At 53.3% G+C, this 16,104-nt stretch overlaps 2 protein-coding genes across 5 annotated transcripts in view; one reads left to right on the forward strand and one right to left on the reverse strand.

Moving 5' to 3' along the window:
- Positions 1-9,234: 9,234 nt before the first annotated feature.
- Positions 9,235-11,152, reverse strand: LOC139275160 (putative nuclease HARBI1). 4 transcript variants are annotated; one of them, XM_070892462.1, is made up of 2 exons: positions 10,966-11,152; positions 9,235-10,580 (listed from the first exon to the last, which is right to left on the reverse strand). In XM_070892462.1, the coding sequence occupies exons 1-2, from the start codon at positions 11,011-11,013 to the stop codon at positions 9,393-9,395; spliced, it is 1,236 nt and encodes a 411-aa protein (XP_070748563.1). In that variant the 5' UTR covers positions 11,014-11,152; the 3' UTR covers positions 9,235-9,392. The 4 variants fall into 4 exon arrangements, with proteins under 4 accessions (XP_070748563.1, XP_070748471.1, XP_070748650.1 ...); XM_070892370.1 differs by having other exon boundaries at positions 9,235-10,644; XM_070892549.1 differs by having other exon boundaries at positions 10,900-11,152.
- Positions 11,153-11,669: 517 nt separating this feature from the next.
- paip1 (poly(A) binding protein interacting protein 1) overlaps positions 11,670-16,104 on the forward strand; it is a 75,343-nt gene continuing 70,908 nt past the window's right edge. Inside the window, exon 1 of the mRNA XM_070877382.1 lies at positions 11,670-12,080. Within this exon, the coding sequence (XP_070733483.1) occupies positions 11,708-12,080 (373 nt within the window). The 5' untranslated portion in view covers positions 11,670-11,707. The remainder of the gene's footprint in view (positions 12,081-16,104) is intronic.

Consider the following 16,104-nt stretch of genomic DNA (forward strand, 5'->3'; position numbering starts at 1 on the left):
CTCCGGCAGGGAGTCCACCCGCCACTGACCCACCAGGAGTCCGGAACATTTCTCCCAGTTGATCCTGGCGGAGGACGCGGCCGAGTAAATCTCCTGGCACTCACGCATCCTCCGCAGGTCAGCGGGATCCTCTATCGCGAGGAGCACGTCATCGGCGTAAGCCGAGAGGACGACCTCCACGCCCGGCCCTTGCAGAGCCAGTCCCGTCAACCTCGTCCGCAAGAGGCGCAGGAAAGGCTCCACGCAAACGGCGTATAACTGGCCGGACATGGGGCATCCCTGGCGCACCCCTCTCCTAAAGCGAAGGGGCGCCGTCAAGGACCCGTTAACCTTAATCAGACACTCCGCGGCGGCGTACAAAAGTCGGATCCGGGCGACGAAATGCGTCCCGAACCCGAAAGCGCGCAGAGTTCCGAGCAGGTAGTCGTGATCCAGCCTTCTCTTGGTCGAGGGATAGGAAGGCGACCGACAGACCAGCCTCCTGGGAACAATGGATGAGGTCCCGGACCAGATGGATGTTATCGTGGATTGTCCGGCCCGGGACCGTGTATGACTGGTCGGGGTGGATCATGTGGTCCAGCACGGCACCAAGGCGAGCAGACATCGCCCTGGCGAAGATTTTGTAGTCCGTGCTGAGGAGGGAGACCGGGCGCCAGTTCTTAAGGAGGCGGAGATCGCCCTTCTTAGGCAGCAGGACGATGACTGCCCTGCGCCAAGAGAGGGGCATCTCCCCGGTCGCCAGACTTTCCCCCAGGACCCGCGCGTAGTCGCTCCCCAGGACGTCCCAGAACGCCCTGTGGAACTCCACAGTCAGCCCGTCCAGCCCCGGGGATTTTCCCCTCGAGAGCCGGGCGAGGGCACCGGTCAGCTCCGCCAGGCTTAGCGGAGCTTCCAGATTTTCGGCGCCCTCCGGGCCGACCTTCGGCAGGTCCTCCCACAAAACTCTACGCGCTTCCTCGCTGGACGGATCCGGAGAGAACAGAGCCCCGTAATATTCACGGACCCTGTTGTTGACGCCCTCCGGATCCGAGACGAGAGAGCCGTCGTCGGCCAGCAGCGTCAAGAGCTGCTTACGGACACTCTGCCTTTTTTCCAGCGAGTAGAAGAAGGGGGAGCCGCGGTCCAGATCCTGCAGGAACCGGATCCGCGACCTCACGTACGCGCCTCGGGACCCGACGAGCTGCAGGTCCTTCAGCGCGGCCTTCTTCGCTTCGTACACCGTCCGCAGGGCCGGGTCCTGGACGACTTGACCGAGACGGGCTTCCAGGTCGAGCACCTCTTTTTCTAGGCGCCCGACTCTGGCCGCCCGCCTCTTGGTCGACCCCCTCGCGTACTCTTGACAGAAGACGCGGACGTGAGCCTTGCCCACGTCCCACCATAGCCTCAAGGAGGGGAAGCCCCCCTGTTTCCTTCTCCAGTCGGACCAGAATCGACGGAACGAGTCCTGGAACCGCACGTCCTCCAGCAGCCGGTTGTTAAAGTGCCAGTACGCGGACCCCGTCCTCGCGAGGAGCGAAGCGAGCTCCGCCCACACCAGGTGGTGGTCCGAACACGGCACCGGCCGCATGGAGGCCGCCGGGACGCAGGAAACGTACGCCCGAGACACGTAAAGGCGGTCGACTCTAGACCATCCAACTCCAGGCCTCACCCAAGTAAAGGCGCTGGAGTCGGGGTGGAGATTTCGCCAGACGTCCACCAAGTCGAAGGACCCGACCAGGTCCCTCAACTTCTCCATCGCCGTCATGCACTGCGGGGCACCGGAGCGGTCCCTCGCCTCGAGGGTGCAGTTAAAATCCCCCCCGAGGACAATGCAGTCGCCGACGTCGACGGAGCCAAGAAGAGCGGACACCTCTTCAAAGAAGCGCGTCTGCTGCGGGCCGGGATGAGGGGCGTACACGTTCACGAGATGGAGCGGCACGTCCCCCAGGCGAACCGTTACGTGCAGCAAGCGGCCTGGCACGGGCTCCTCGACCCCCAAGATCTCCGGCTGAAAATGCGGGCCCAGCAAGATGGCCACCCCACTAGAAATGGCGGTGAGGTGGCTCATGCGGACCTCTCCTTGCCATTCCAGGAGCCACGTGGCTTCGTCTCCCGGAACGGTGTGGGTTTCTTGCAGGAAGCACACCGCATATTTCCCCTCCCGCAGGAGCGAAAAATTGTCAAATCTACGGCGTGCCCCTCTGCCGCCGTTGATGTTGAGGCTGGCTATGGTTATCTTCATGGCAAAAGCATAGTGCAACCTCTACCTTAACCTATTGTGGGGGAGGGAGCGGAGTCTTTTGTTGAACTCCGCTCCCTCCGCAGCCCAGCGAGGAGTCCCTCGAGCTCACGCAGCTCAAGGTGTTGCGCCTTTGTCAGGGGCCCGCCCGCGGCCAAGGTTTTGACGGCGGCGCGGACGGACGCCTTGATCAGCTCTGGCTCGGACCATTTTTCCAGGGCCAGTCGGGCTTGGTTGCAGCGACCCCGGCTCTGGGCCAAAAAGTCCCGGAGTTCCTTTGCAGGAATGAGGATGGTCTCGGCGGCGGCCGCGAGCAGATCCACCGCCTCGCTGGCGGTGGTCTCTAGGTCTTCACCCGCGTCCCCCACCGAGTCCCCGTCCTCCTCCGGGAGGTGGCCGCCAGCAGCCAGCCCATCGACCGCACAAGGTACGGCAAATGAACCGGCCGCTCCAACCGGCCCTGGCACTGCCCTGATCCCACCCCCAGGATCGTCGGCAGAGGAGTCCCCACTGGGCTCTCCTTGTGCATGAATCCCAAAAAGTTAGTTTGCAGGTGCAGCAGGTAATCAGGAAGGCGAATGGAATGTTGGCCTTCATTGCGAGAGGGATGGAGTACAAAAGCAGGGAGGTCCTGCTGCAACTGTACAGGGTATTGGTGAGGCCGCACCTGGAGTACTGCGTGCAGTTTTGGTCACCTTACTTAAGGAAGGATATACTAGCTTTGGAAGGGGTACAGAGACGATTCACTGGGCTGATTCCGGAGATGAGGGGGTTACCTTATGATGATAGATTGAGTAGACTGGCTCTTTACTTGTTGGAATTCAGAAGGATGAGGGGTGATCTTATAGAAACATTTAAAATAATGAAGGGGATAGACAGGATAGAGGCAGAGAGGTTGTTTCCACTGGTCGGGGAGACTGGAACTAGGGGGCACAGCCTCAAAATACGGGGGAGCCAATTTAAAACCGAGTTGAGAAGGAATTTCTTCTCCCAGAGGGTTGTGAATCTGTGCAAGTCTCTGCCCAAGGAAGCAGTTGAGGCTAGCTCATTGAATATATTCAAATCACAGATAGATTTTTAACCTATAAGGGAATTAAGGGTTATGGGGAGCGGGCGGGTAAGTGGAGCTGAGTCCACGGCCAGATCAGCCATGATCTTGTTGGGTGGCGGTGCAGGCTCGAGGGGCTAGATGGCCTACTCCTGTTCCTAATTCTTATGTTCTTCTGTTCTTATTAATGTTGGGGAGGTCGAGAACCAGGGGTCACAGTCTGAGGATGGGGGGTGGGCTATTTGGGAGATGAGGAGAAGTTTCTTCACCCAGAGAGTGGTGAACCTGTGGAATTCTCTGCCGCAGAAAGTTGTTGAGGCCAATTCACTGGATGTGTTCGGGTGGGGGAGTTAGATGTGGTCCTTGCTACTGGGGGGATCGGGGGGTATGGCGAGAAAGCAGGAATGGGGTACTGAGGTTTCATGTTCAGCCATGAAATCATTGAATGGCGGTGCAGACTCGAAGGGCCGAATGGCCTACTCCTGCACCTATTTTCTGTTTTATCAATATCGCGACCCCCCTCCCTATTTACCCCCCCTCTATCCTGTCTGAAAATCCTGTAACCAGGAATCGAGTCCCATCGAGTTCAACAATTTCAGACCATAACCTCCATATCATATGTTGCTCCCTTTCCTTCTTTTTTTTTTAACCCCCCCCCCCCCCCCATTTATGTAATCTTTTTCCGTCTCCAATGGCAGCTGGTAATTATTCCGCCATTCACACCCTATCTGGACTATCCTTTTTTTTAAACTTCTGTTGTTACCATCTCAAGTCGGCCCATCATCCCCTTTGTCTCTCTCATCTCTCCTGCCTTCCAACCTATCACAGACCTTCCCTTTTGTTCTTTCCTCCCCTCCCTCTTTCAGTGCTCCTTAACATCTGTTCATTTCGAACATTTGCCAGTTCTGATCAAGGGTTCTCGACCTAAAATGTTTCTCTCTCCAGATGCTGCCTGACCCGCTGAGATTTCCAGCATTTTCTGTTTTTATTTCAGATTCCAGCATCCGCAGTATTTTGCTTTTGTAATAGAAATGCAAGTCTTTCTTTCATATGGAAGGTGTTCTGTCTACTTTACTATCTCACTGCCTTTTAGAGCAGAACATTTTCAGTAAATCTCTATGCCACTCTTACCTGGATCTGGAGTACATATTCTAGATAAAATCCAAATTCATTAATAGAGGCATAGAGTACAAAGCAAGGAAATTATGATGAATCTTTATAAAACACTGGTTAGACCACCAGCTGGAGTATTGTGTCCAATTCTGGATACTGCACTTTAGGAAGGATGTCAAGGCCTTGGAGAGGGTGCAGATACTTACTGGAATGATCCCAGGGATGAGGGTTTGAGTTATATGAAGAGACTGGGGAAGTTGAGGTTGTTCTATTGGAGCAGAGAAAGTTAAGAGGAGATTTGATAGAGGTGTTCAAAATCATGAAGGGTTTGATGAGAGTAAATAAGCAGAAGGGTCAGTAACCAGAGGGCACAGATTTAAGGTGACTGACAAAAGAACCAGAGGTGACAAGTGGTTAGGATCTGGAACACACTGCCTAAAAGGGTGGTGGAGGCAGATTCAATAGTAACTTTCAAAAAGCAATTGGATATATAATTGAAGGGAAACAATTGCAGGGCTTCGGGGAAAGAGCAGCGGGAGGGGGACTAATCGGATAGCTTGTTCAAAGATGGGCATAGGCACGATGGGCCAAAGGGCCTCCTTCTGTGCTCTATCATTTGATGACGCCCACAAATTGCAGCTTCTGAGGGTCAGAGGGAGTGCTGCACTGTCGGAGAGGCGGTACTGAGGGAGTGCTGCACTGTCGGAGGGGCAGTACTGAGGGAGTGCTGCACTGTCGGAGGGGCAGTACTGAGGGAGTTCTGCACTACTAAGGGAGTGCTGCACTGTCGGAGGGGCAGCACTGAGGGAGCGCTGCACTGTGGGAGGGGCAGCACTGAGGGAGCGCTGCACTGTCGGAGGGGCAGTACTGAGAGAGCGCCGCACTGTCGGAGGAGCAGTCTTTCAGATGAGACATTAAACCGCGGCCCCATCTGCTCTCTCCGGCGGATGTAAAAGATCCCATGGCACTATTTCGAAGAAGAGCAGGGGAGTTATCCCCAGTGCCCTGCGCAATATTTATCCCTCAATCAACATCACTAAAACAGATTATCTGGACATTGTCACAGCGCTGTTTGTGGGATCTTGCTGTGCACAAGTTGGCTGCGATTTTCCTTCATTCCAACAGTGACATAAGAACACATGAATTAGGAGCAGGAGTAGGCTATTTGGCCTCTCAAGCCTACTCCGCCATTTAGTAAGATCATGGCTGATCTGATCATGGACTCAGCTCCACTTTGCTGCCCGCTCCCCATAACCCTTTACTCCCTTATCGTTCAAAAACCTGTCTATCTCCGCCTTAAACATATTCAATGACCCAGCCTCCACAGCTCTCTGGGGCAAAGAATTCCACTACACTTCAAAAAGTACTTAATTGGCTGTGAAGCACTTTAGGACATCCTGTCCTGAGGTGGTGAAAGGTGCTGTATGAAGATAGAAATATAGGGCTAGAGCTTCGTGAATTAGTGCTATCACTGTTTTTTTTTTAGCGCTAATCGCGGTTTTTTTTTTAGCGCCGGGATATTGCTATCGCTGGACGTCGCAAAATTCGCCAAACGGTGACCAGCGATAGCGATAAATCCGGCATTGCACAAATGAATTAGTGCGCCGTGGCCGAATTTTCCAATCTGAAAAAAAAAGGCCCTTCTGTGTTTGCGTAATTTTTTTCCTCCCCCCCACGATTTTTTTCTTCCGATTTTTCTTTCCCGCGATTTTGGTCAGCTGTCAGGGTGTGCCCGCACATGCGCACTACACCCAGGGCTGAATCAGCTATTTTTCAACAGAGCAGCCAACATGTAGTGAGACTATAACAAGCAGAGCGAAGAATTTCAGTTCTGATGCAAACGAGGCCCTCATAACAGCTATTGAAAGTAGATGTGGGCATTCTAATGCGGGGGGCCGAAGTAAACCCCTCTCCAGCCGTTATAAGGTGTCTGTGGACCAGTGTTGCTGAGGAGGTTTCCTCAGTGGACGACATTAACAGGGACCCATAAACAATGTCGCAAAAGGTGGAATGACCATAGCAGGGTTGAGAGAATAATAGAAACATAGAAATCAGGTGCAGGAGCAGGCCATTCGGCCCTTCGAGCCTGCACCTCCATTCAATATCATGGCTGATCATTCAACCTCTGTACCCCTTTTCCTGCTTTCCCTCCATATCCCTTTAGCCGTAAGGGCTATATCTAACTCCCTTTTGAATATATCTAACGAACTGGCCTCAACAACTTTCTGCGGTAGAGAATTCTACAGGTTAACCACTCGCTGAGTGAAGAAGTTTCTCCTCATCTCGGTCCTAAATGGCTTACCCCTTATTCTTAGACTGTAATCCCTGGTTCTGGAACTTCCCAGCAACGGGAACATTCTTCCTGCCTCTAACCTGTCCAATCCCGTCAGAATTTTATATGTTTCTATGAGATTCCCTCTCATTCTTCTAAACTCCAGTGGATACAAGCCCAGCCTCTCCTCATATGTCAGTCGTGCTTCTGCCTCCATTTTATTTCCCTCTGTCTCCCTGCATAGGTTCCCATCCCCCTGCCATATTAGTTTAACCCCTCACCAACAGCACTAGCAAACACTCCCCCTAGGACATTGCTTCTGGTCCTGCCCAGGTGCAGACCGTCCGGATTGTACTGGTCCCACCTCCCCTAGAACCGGTTCCAATGTCCCAGGAATTTGAATCCCTCCCTCTTGCACCACTCCTCAAGCCACGTATTCATCTGAGCTATCCTGCGATTCCTACTCTGACTAGCACTTGGCACTGGTAGCAATCCTGAGATTACTACCTTTGAGGTCCTACTTTTTAATTTAACTCCTAGCTGTCTAAATTCAGCTTGTAGGACCTCATCCCACTTTTTACCTACATCGTTGGTACCTATATGCACCACAACAACTGGCTGTTCGCCCTCCCCCTTCAGAATGCCCTGCAGCCGCTCTGAGACATCCTTGACCCTTGCACCAGGGAGGCAACAGACCATCCTGGAGTCTCGGTTGCGACCGTAGAAACGTCTATCTATCCCCCTTATCACTATAGCTCTTCCACTCTTTTTCCTGCCCTCCTGTGCCATGGTGCCATGAACTTGGCTGCTGCTGCCTTCCCCTGGTGAGCTATCCCTCCCAACAATATCTAAAGCAGTATATCTGTTTTGGAGGGAGATGACCGCAGGGGACTCCTGCACTACCTTCCTACTCTTTTTCTGCCTAATGGTCACCCATCCCCTATCTGCCTTTGTAACCTTTACCTGCGGTGTGACCAACTCGCTGAACGTGCTATCCACGACATCCTCAGCATCGCGCATGCTCCAGAGTGAATCCATCCGCAGCTCCAGTGCCGTCATGCGGACTAACAGGAGCTGCAGCTGGATACACCTCCTGCACACATAGTCGTCAGGGACATATTTTTTATTGATACATTCCTTGGATTACTTAAATTGTAAATCTGATGCATGTTGGTATCGGTAGGCTTAGTGTTGCACCTTATTTGCCATAAATGATTGTTACATATTATTAAGACTGCTTTATTGACATCTTAAAAGATGTTTCTGCACTTCGATATCTTCCTTATGAACCATGTGCAACTACCAGGGCCAGTAAACAAAGGATTGTATTAAATGCACACAGTATGGTACAAATGCTTTGATAGCTATCTCCGTATGCCACAAGATCAGAAGGGCCATCTAGTAACCATTCCCATTGTAATCTTTGCAGGAAAAGTTGTCGCACAACCGCTGGGAGCAACGACGACCGCCCCAAGCCATGCCATTGACGGACCTGGAGGAGCGAGTGGCTGGTCTCATTGGTGCCTCAGGTGGCCAACTTCCTGTGCGGATGCTGTTTGAAAGAGAGGGTAAGTCCTGCAAAATCCCTGGGCTGGGGCAATGTGATGCAGTGTCTGTGGACTAGGGTTGGGGCAATGTGATGCAGTGTCTGTGGACTAGGGTTTGGGCAATGTCACTCAACGACATATAATGCAGCAGTGGTGGTCCTTCAAATAAGCCTGCGCTATGTGACCGATCTCATGTCACCCTGCCCCCTCCCCTGCTGAGGATTCTGAGGCGCCACATCCTGTAATGGAAGCCTCCACCTCAGTACATCATGTGGGGTTGGAGGAGGCGGATGAGGATCCTCCATGGGAGGAAGAAGCTGATCTAACTATTGCGGGGGGGGGCGGGGGGGTGGGGATGAGGCCGATGCAGTCACCACCTCTTTTTGCTGCGGCCACAAGTTCTTCGGAGGAGGAAAATTTCTCGGGCTTTGTCCCATCCGAGGCACCGGGTCCAAGTCGTGTGCAGCAATGCACCCCCAGGGTTGAACCCCGTATGCCGTCTCTTCGGAGGGAGAGTTGGCAAAGCCGTTTGGCTGAAAGACAGGCAGGCGCACATCTAGATATGGCGGGACTGTCAAGGGAGCGCATCGAGCTCAGCCGACAGCTCCTGGGTGGCATTTCCGGTAACATTGCGGCACTATCCGCGGATATGAGGGAGGGCATGTCGGAGGTTGTAGCTGCAATGCGGGAGAACACAGAGGCTGTCAATGATGGTCTCAACTTTGGCACTGCAGTCCCGAGTGTCATACCACCCAGGCCTCACCACCTGTGAGTGGTGAGGCCGAGCAAGAACCTTGCCAGTCAGAAGCTGGGCCTTCCATACCCCGAGCTTCTCCAAAGTTCCAATGGCGTCTCCAGTGTCTCTCCCCCAACGATAGCAGCGCTCTGCGTGCCTTGCTGCACACCATCCTGGTCCCAACGCAGATAGGGACAAGAAGCAAGGCGGGGCGGGAAAGAAAGATGGCCACAGTTAAAAGAAGTTCAGTGCAGGGGTTGTTCTTGTGTTTTGGTTATTTTAAAAATTTACAAATTGTGTTCAAGTTAAAATTTTATTTAAGATTCAAAATTAAAGTTGACAAATGTTTTATAAATTCTTTTGTTCACCTTAACCATTCTTGTGCAGTCTCTCATTTGCAGAATCAGAGGGGTAATAGTCAACGGTGTGAGATAGAGTGGGCAGCAACAGTTCACTGTTCAAGCAAAGCACTGAATTATGAGCTGCTGACGTAAGGCTTTTGCAGTGGCGAAAGCTCCATGAGGCTTCCCCTGTGATGGTGGTGGGAGCATGGGATCATCGCCAGGCTGCTCGTCCACCTCCTCGTCGTAGTCGTCCTCGTCGTAATCTTCCTCTTCCTCGTCCTCCTCTTCCTCGTCCTCCTCTTCCTCGTCCTCCTCCCCCCGTGGTCCTTCAGTCCCAAGTGGCAAATCCTGTCCCCTCATGATGGCTAAGTTGTGTAGCATGCAGCACACCACAGTGAACTCAGCGACCTGCTGAGGGGAGTATTGCAGGCAGCCTCCAGAGCGGTCCAAGCATCGGAAGCGCTGCTTGAGGATTCCAATTGTCTTTTTGACGATGTTGTGTGTGGCTACATGACTGTCATTATAGCGATACTCGGCTTCTGTCTGAGGGTTCCGGAGGGGGGTCATGAGCCAGGTGGCCAGGCTATAACTTTTGTCCCCTAGCACCCAGCCCTGGCCTTGTGGCTGACGCTCAAACAGGTAGGAGACACTGCTCTCAAACAAGATGAAAGCATCATGGATGCTCCCTGGATATTGGGCATTGACTGCCATGATGTGCTGAGTGTGGTCGCAGATGATTTGTACGTTCAGGGAGTGGAACCCCTTTCGGTTTCGGAAGACCTCTGGCTCCTCTAAAGGTGCTCGCAGGGCGATGTGCGTACAGTCAATGGCAGCCTGTACCTTGGGGAAGCCAGCAATCTGTGCAAAACCCACAGCCCGCTCATTCTGGGCCTTCTTGGTCATCGGGAAGTTTATGAAGTCCAGCCTGCGCGCGTACAGTGCAGCGGTCACCTGGCGAATGCAGCAATGCGCGGCGTGCTGCGAGATGGAGCAGATCTGCCCGGCCGATGCCTGGAAGGAGCCGGAGGCGTAGAAGGCCAGCGCCGCAGTCACCTTGACCTCGACGGGCAGCGCAGTCCTGATGCTGCTGGTGGGCTGCAAGTCCGCCTGCAGGAGCTGGCATATCTCGGTCACCACCTCTTTTCGGAAGCGCAGCCTTCGAAGGCACTGCGCCTCGGACAGCTGCAGGTACGAGCGATGTTCCCTGTAAACCCGCTGGGAGTACGGCCTCCTCCCCCGACGTCTGCGGGCTCTTCGATTACGCTCCGAATGCTCATCGGCGGGCTTCCGTTCCTCGGCCTCCTGAATAGCAAAGGCAGTCACCACCATCGGCAGAGAATGTACAAACCCCATTCTTTTAAAGGTCCTGAAAAGAAGCGAACTATAAATTCACAAAAGGCAAACGCAGCCTTTCCCGCCCCGAACCTTTCTCCAGACGCCCGTTGAATGTTGTGCCACTTGTTTTTCGCGCCAACCGCCTCCCCCCGCCCTCCTCTCGCTCCTCAAAAAAATTTACTTTTTTCGTTCCGCCATGAGGGAAAAAAAGCGGTCGCAATACAGAAATAGTCGTTCTGTGTGTGTGTGTGTGTAGTGAGGGGGGGGTAGTAGGCTGCAGTCTCACCATCCGCCCGCGGGGAGCCGCTTACTGCAGCACGGGCCCAGCGCCATCCCGAGGCCGCAGTCTCACCATCCAAGCGCGCGTAGGCTTGACTGTCTGTCTGTCTGACTCTGTCATTGCGGCACCAGCCCAGCGGCGGCGCTCGCAGCGGGAGGTCCGTCCGACTTTCTGGCGCGCGCGCGTCACATCTTGCCCCGTTCCCCGCGCGCACCCATCGGCGGCAGTTGCGCCGATTTGTGGCGCAGCTTGTTTTGTTTTGAGCCGGGGCGGGGTCTGCTGAGGGGGCGTGGGCGTGTTGCCTGGGCGGCGCCCGTGGAGGAGGGGCGGGGACCTAAGGGGGGGGCGGGGCTTGTTGAGGGACTGTGGGCCTGAAGGGGGCGCGGCGTGTTGCCTGGGCGGCGCTCGTGGAGGAGGGGTGGGGGGGGGGGCGGCGGGGTTTGGGTGGAATGGTGAGCGAGAAGTGGGGGGCGGTGCCCGTGGAGAGGCGCGTGTGGATCCGTGAGAGGGCGTGACTTGGTCAGAGGGCGGAGCCTGAATCCAGGACGGGGGGGGGGGTGGGGCGTGACCGCAGATCAGTGGGCGTGGCTTGAAGCAGAGGGGCGGGGCGTGATCGGGGACGTGTCTTGAGCCGGGCCGTGGGCGGGGCCTGAGCCCGGAGGGCGGGGTGGCGGGAGAGCAGTGGGCGTGGCCTGAAGCCGACGGGCGGTGTACGACAGGGAGGGCGGGGCCCGAGAGCAAGGGCGGGGCTGTGGGGCGAGCGAGCGGCTTCCGCCGGAAGTGCGGGGGACGGACAGGCAAACGGTCGCGGACGATGGAGGGCGGCAAACCCGCCGCCGCCGCTTTCGACCGGGCGCCGGGAGCCGGGCGCGGCCGAGGCCGGGGATTGGGCGCCGCTGCTGCCGCCGCCGCGGTGCCGGGCCCGCCAGCCCCGCCGCAGCCCCCGCAGGGAGTCTCCGCGCCGGCGCCGGCCCCCGCCCCTCTGTCGGCCGGCCCGCGAGCCCGGGGACACGGCGACGGCGCGCAGGAGAACGGCCTGGGGCCCGCGGCCGGCGGCTCGGCCGGCCCCGGCTCGGCCAGCGGGGCCGCCATCGTGCAGGGCAACGGCGTCCACGTCAAGAGCGCCATCCAGCAACAGGAGCCGCTGAGGCAGCCGCGGAGCAGCCCGCCCGCCGCCGAGTACTCAGGTAAAGGGCGCCCGCCGGAACAGTCCCAGTATTGCGATGGGCAGGTACTGATGGTTGTGGGGACAGGCTGCTCATTGATACGGCTAATGTACATAATCTATTAATGCATATCCTGTACTGTTAATGTAGATAAAGTGTGGGGACATACTGCTAATCACTGACAGATTCTATAGGGACAGGGGGACATTAATGTGTATAACAATGTACTGTTCATGTATGTAAAGTGTAGGGATGTGCTGCTAATCATTGGCTGTAATGTACAGAATCTATAGGGGCAGGGAGACATTAATGCGTATAACAATGTACTGTTAATGTATATAAGGTGGAGGGACATGCTGCTAGGTCGTTGGCTGACAGGTAATGTATATAATCGATAGGCACAGCTCCGTCAAGGCATATAATGTACTGTTAATGTAAATAGTGTAGGGGCATGCTGCTAATCGTTGGTTGACACAGGTAATGTATATAATCTATAGGTATATCTGTTAATGTAACAAAGTGTAGAGACATGCTGCTAATCATTGACAGGATCTATAGGGGCAGGGGAACATTAATGTGTATAACAATGTAATGTTCATGTATGTAAAGTGTAGGAATGTGCTGTTAATCATTGGCTGTAATGTACATAATCTATAGGGACAGGGGGACATTAATATACATCTAATATACTGATGTATATGAAGTGTAGGGACAGGCTTCTCATCCCATAGACGTAGGTAATGCTTCGAATCTATGGAGAAGGGAACATTAATTTGTGTGTGTGTATATATAAAATATAAAAAAGAACATCAGAATTAGGAGCAGGATTAGCCAATAAATGAGATCATGGCTGATTTTCTACCTCAACTCCACTTTCTGGCACTATCCCCATTTCCCTTGATTCACTTAATATTCAAAAATCTATCGATCTCAGCCTTGCATATACTCAACGACTGAGCATCCACAACCCTCTGGGATAGAGAATTCCAAAGATTCACAACCCTTTGAAGAAATTTCTCCTCATCGCAGTCCTAAATGGCCAACCCCTTAATCTGAGACTGTGACCCCTGTTCTATATGCACATACTGGTAATGTTTATAAAGTGTGGTCACAGGCTGCTCATATAGACACAGGTAATGTATAGCATCTATGGGGACGGGGTCAGGTAAATTAATGTGCATACAATATATAAAATATAATATACTGGTAATGTATAGAAAGTGAAGGGACAGGCTTCTCATCACAAAGAAGCCTCCCATTGCAAGGGTTCATGTAAATATATGCAGGCAATGATATATACAGGCAGGGTATATGAAATGTAGAAGTTGCATTGCTTTCAATGTATGCAGATAATGTATATAACATGTAGGAATAGATGTGCTATTCCAGGGGTGCCCAGATAACTGAATATAACTGAACACCGATAAATTATACAAATGTATTAATAGGTTTCCCATTGCAGTGTTCAGGAAAATTGATGCAAATATATACATCAACAACTTAGTAAAATGTACCAAGGCGCTTCACAGGTGCGTTATCAAACAAAAAATTTGACACCGCGCAACATGAGATATTAGGGGTATGTTTTAAGGAGTGTCTTAAGGGAGGAGTGAGAGTTAGAGAGTACAGACAATATATATAAAATACAGGAGTCACATTACCAGCAATGTAGAAAATTCTGAAAATGCTCAGCAGGTCTGGCAGCATCTGTGGAGAGAGAAACAGACCTGAAAGGTTAAAATAAAATGTATTGCCAGCTGTGGCTCAGTGAGTAGCACACTCGTCTGAATCCGAAGGTTGTTGGTTCAAGTCCCACACCAGGAACAAACCTAGGCTGACACTCCAGGGCAGTGCTGGACTGTCGGAAGTGCCGTCTTTCGGATGAGACGGTAATCGAGGCCCCGTCGGTGTTCTCGGGTGGATGTAAAAGATCCCATGGCACTATTTCGAAGAAGAGCAGGGGAGTTATCCCTGGTGTACTGGACAATAATTATCTCTCCATCAAGATAACATCATAAACCAACAGGTTATCTGCTCATTATCGCATTGTTGTCTTTGGGAGCTTGCTGTGCGCACGTTGGCTGCCGCATTTCCCACATTACAGCATTGACTGCCCTCCAAAAGTGCTTCATTGGCTGTAAAGTGCTTTCAGACGTCCGGTGGTCATGTATTGCCCACTGTTATATGCTGCCTCGTTCTGGGTTCCTCGACTCTGACCTTGCCGCTCTTCGACTCCGCCGCTCCTGGTCCATGACCCTTCGACTTCACCACTCCTTGACTTCAACCTCGCCGCTCCTGGGCCCCGACCCCGCCACCCCTCGACCCCGCCGCTCCTGAGCCATGACCCCACCACTCCTCGATCCCACTGCTCCTGGGCCGCGACCCGGGAAACATCACTGCACCCCCACCGCCCACCCCCACCCCCCCCCCCCCCCGGACCCGGGAGAGAACACCATTCTCAGGTCAGGGCTATAAGAGCTGGAGCTAGCCCCTATAGGGAGCAGCGCGAGCCATTCGAGGAAGGCGACTGGCTTGACATCATCAGAATCCAGGACGTCGATTGGAGCGTGAGCGGGGTCGTGACCCAGGTGCGGGACGAGAGGCAGCGAGCAGCAGAGGAGTGGCGAAAGATCGGGGCCTGGGTGAGGCGAGTGTTTGGAGTGATGGGGTTGTGGCCCAGGAGTGGCGGTCTTTGAAAGAGCTATCCAATTAGTCCCACAGCCTCTGCTCTTTCCCTATAGCCCTGCAAATTTTCTTCCTCAAATATTTATCCAATTCCTTTTTGAAAATTAGAATTGTATCTTCCATCATCATCATCATCATAGGCAGTCCCTCAGAATCGAGGAGGATTTGCTTCCACTCCCAAAGTGAGTTCTTTGATGGCTGAACAGTCCGATACGAAAGCCACAGACCCTGTTAGAGGTGGGACAGACATTCGTCAAGGGAAGGAGTCGGTGGGGCTGGTTTACCGCGAGGTCCTTCCACTGCCTGCGCTTGGCCTCCATGCTCTTTGTGTTGAGACTCGAAGAGCTCAACGCCCTCCTGGATTTTCTCCACCTCGGGTGGTCTGTGGCCAGGGTCCCCCAGGTGTCAGTGGTGATGTCGCACTTTACCAGCGATGCTTTGAGGGTGTCCTTGTCGCGTTTCCGCTGTCCTCCTTTGGCTCGTTTACCATGAAGGAGCTTCACATAAAGCATCTGCCTAGGGAGTCCAGTATCTGGCATGCGTACTATGTGGCCTGCCCAGCGAAGCTGAAGGGGGGGATTCAAATTCCTGGGGCATTGGAACCGGTTCTGGGGGAGGTGGGACCAGTACAAACCGGACGGTCTGCACCTGGGCAGGACCAGAACCAATGTCCTGGGGGAGTGTTTGCTCGTGCTGTTGGGGAGGAGTTAAACTAATATGGCAGGGGGATGGGAACCTATGCAGGGAGACAGAGGGTAATAAAAGGGAGACAGAGGCAAAAGATAGAAAGGAGAACTAGTAAATGTGGAGGGCAGAGAAACCCAAGACAAAAAACAAAAAGGGCCACATTACAGCAAAAGTCTAAAGGGGCAAAGTGTGTTAAAAAGACAAGCCTGAAGGCTCAATGTGAGGAGTATTCTGAATAAGGTGGACGAACGAACTGCGCAGATAGCAGTTAATGAATAAGATGTAATTAGCATCACAGAGACATGGCTCCAGGGTGACCAAGGCTGGGAACTCGACATCCAGGGGTATTCAACATTTAGGAAGGATAGACAGAAAGGAAAAGGAGGCGGGGTGGCGTTGCTGGTTAGAGGAAATTAATGCCATAGTAAGGAGGGACATTGGCTTGGATGGTGTAGAATCGGTATGGGTGGAGCTACGGAATACCAAAGGGCAGAAAACACTGCTGGGAGTTGTGTACAGGCTACCAAACAGTAGTAATGAGGTTGGGGACAGCATCAAACTAGAAATAAGGGATGTGTGCAATAAAGGTACTGCAATTATCATGGGCTACTTTAATTTACATATAGATTGGGCTAACCAGACTGGTAGCAATGCGGTGGAGGAAGATTTCCTG

This window comes from Pristiophorus japonicus, chromosome 1 (assembly GCF_044704955.1).
Source record: "Pristiophorus japonicus isolate sPriJap1 chromosome 1, sPriJap1.hap1, whole genome shotgun sequence".
Lineage (NCBI taxonomy): Eukaryota > Metazoa > Chordata > Chondrichthyes > Pristiophoridae > Pristiophorus > Pristiophorus japonicus.

What these genes read in the sequence shown, in the direction of transcription:
- LOC139275160 (XM_070892285.1), bottom strand. Translation starts at nt 10,946, where the DNA reads ATGGCGCTGGGCCCGTGCTGCAGTAAGCGGCTCCCCGCGGGCGGATG. An exon ending in CGGCTCCCCGCGGGCGGATG is followed by an intron (nt 10,645 to 10,899) that starts GTGAGACTGCAG and finishes GCTTCTTTTCAG; the next exon opens with GACCTTTAAAAGAATGGGGT.